Here is a 2,599-nt window from a genome sequence, read left to right as displayed (position 1 = left end):
CAATTTTCACAAACCTTATCACTTTCTGTACTCATTATTGTTTTCTTCCATCCTAAAAAGCTACCTGTAAGTCAGGCTTACTTCCTTTTCCCTTCATAAAATGCAATTTCATTCCTCATACCTTTTTTTTTTTTTTTTTTAACCAAAAACACACTTCCTACTTCCCTTAAGGAACCAAGAACTGACTTTTTTTTTTGGTACTGTCATTCTTTTAATGATGAAAATGTCACAGAGTAATAAGGGGTTTTTATTTCAGTATAGGGTACAAGAAACATTTGTCAACAGAATATGTTTTTACAGCCTTCAAATAGATTACTTACAAATATTTGCAAAGTTTATTCTTATGGGATTCATGTAGTTTTGTACTTGATGTAACAGTTTACAGAGATGAAAAATTAAAATAGAGCTTCTTACTAGAAAGACAACAGTATACAATTTAGCCCTTGCTAAAGGTATTCGAGAAAAAAGTGGAGATGTTTTTCTTTGCAGTTTATCATCGCATGGAAGTCTCTCTGTTCTCTACCTCTGCTCCATTCTTTTGCGGTCACTCCAGTATGCTTATCTCCCGATAATGCTCTCTGTGCACTTGCCCTCCTCTGTACGTATCCGCGCCGTGGCATCTGGTGTCATTTCTTCTGTCCTGATCTTCACTTGGACTGCGCTGTGGCCGTTTCCTTATTTCTCTTGGCTTGTAACTACCGTGACTTCTGCTCTGGCTTCTCCTGCTCCTCTCATCCCTGCTCTGGCTCCTGCTGCTCCTCTCCTTTCTTCCAGATCCTCTCTTCCCTGGACTCTGGTCATGGCTTCTGGGCTTTCTGTCAGAATCAGAATGGCTCCGTTTGCTATTCTCCCCAGAACTCTCTTGTTTTAAAAACTTAGGCTTTTCCTTGTTACTGTGACTGCAAGAGCGTTCCTCATCTCGTTTTCTCTTCTTAGACTTGCCTGTCTCTTCAGAATCACTGTTGTTATGCCCTGAACGCTTGTTTTTCTCTCTTCTCTTCTTCTGTATTTTTGTCCCTTTGCCGTCGCTCTCACTGCTGCTTTCTGAACTGTCACTAGAGGAGGAGGACGACAGTGGGGACGGGGAGGAGGAGGAGGAGGAGGGGGAGGAGGAGGAGGAGGAGGGCGGGGAGGGCTTGTTTTTATGTTTTTTGTGTTTACTTCTGCTCTTCTGAAGCTTTTTCTTTTTTCTATCTTTTTTCTTTTTCTTCTTCTTTTTTTTTTTTTCCTTCTCAAGTCGATCTAATTTCCTGAGGAGTTTCTGTTTTTGTTTGGTTGTTAGTGACTTTAAAAATTCAACTTCTGGATCTTCTTCACCCTCGCTTGCAACGTATTCCTGTGATGGATCATTTGCGGTCACGTTTCTCCCCAGTACATTTCATTTCAGCGCAAACCCACTGTTTCTCATCTCCGCTATTAGCTCCGAGGGGTGCATCGATGGCCCTGAGCCATCAGTGGGAACTGAACTTGCATTAATTCCAGAAAGACCAAACAAAGGACATTCTTGATCTGTGTTGACATGACCCCATTTGTGACATTTAATGCATCTTACATTTCGAACCTGAATACCAAAGGGCTGATCTCTGATGTTCATGTCATCTTTGGCATATTTTTCTCGTGGGGCCCCTTTCTGCCATTCAAATTTGTATTCGGTCTCTCCTTCTGCTTCTTCTTTCTCTTTGTTTTCTTTTTTAGCCCCTGGTGGAGCCTCATACATGAAATTAAGGCCATTTTTTACACATTCATCTCCCATTAGCAATCTATTATCATATGATTCTTGTTCTTTTAGATATCGTTGCATTAACTCTTCTTGCTTCTTCTTATCATATGATATTTTCTGTTCTGCCATCCAAACTTTTTTGATGTTGGACTTGGAAGCAGGATGAAAGTCCTTCTTGCACATGAAATTGGTGAAGGATTTCCCCATTTTGGAGGCTGAGCTGGGGTATGCAACTGCTAGATCTGAGAGCAACGTAAACAAACTCTGCCGCCTAACCAGAACTGCCAGAACTGACTTTTATATGAGCATTTTATAAATTGGTGAGCATAAATATCAGTGATAATTTCTAAAATCTGTGTTTTCTTAGAACATTTTAGGATGGCACCAAATATCATTTATTTTTAATCCCAAATCTCCTTAGTTTCTCTGTAAGAGGTAATCAGTGTTTGGTAGTAAATGCTTCAAAGTTCTAATTTTATTTGGATATGACTTAGCTATTCAATAGACTTCCAACACTTAGTTTAGCACAACTCTTAGAAGTTCAAGGGCAGTGGCCAAGAGGAGCTACCCCACATCCAAGGTCAGGGGTGGTGGCTGAGAGGAGCTACCCCACGTCCAAGGAAAGGAGCAGTGGCTGCCCTTTGCTGGAGCAGCCATGAAGAGATACTCAGGTCCAAGGTAAGAGAAACCCAAGTAAGATGGTAGGTGCTGAGAGAGGGCATCAGAGGGCAGATAGACTGAAGCCACAATCACAGACAACTAGCTGATCTAATCACATGGACCACAGCCTTGTCTAACTGAGTGAAATTAAGCCATGCCATGTGGGGCCATCCAAGACGGACAGGTCATGGAGGAGAGGTCTGACACAATGTGGTCCAC

At 41.6% G+C, this 2,599-nt stretch overlaps 1 protein-coding gene across 1 annotated transcript; it reads right to left on the bottom strand.

Moving 5' to 3' along the window:
* Nucleotides 1-282: 282 nt before the first annotated feature.
* Nucleotides 283-2,001, bottom strand: LOC129653982 (corepressor interacting with RBPJ 1-like). Its single transcript, XM_055583589.1, is given in 2 exon segments — nt 283-569; nt 572-2,001. Coding segments are annotated over 2 exon segments (1,479 nt in total). The 5' UTR covers nt 1,928-2,001; the 3' UTR covers nt 283-446.
* Between the last annotated feature and the right edge of the window lie 598 nt (nt 2,002-2,599).

Source organism: Bubalus kerabau, chromosome 5 (assembly GCF_029407905.1).
Source record: "Bubalus kerabau isolate K-KA32 ecotype Philippines breed swamp buffalo chromosome 5, PCC_UOA_SB_1v2, whole genome shotgun sequence".
In the NCBI taxonomy this organism is placed as follows: Eukaryota; Metazoa; Chordata; class Mammalia; order Artiodactyla; family Bovidae; genus Bubalus; species Bubalus kerabau.
This window is presented reverse-complemented; position numbering and strand designations above follow the sequence as displayed.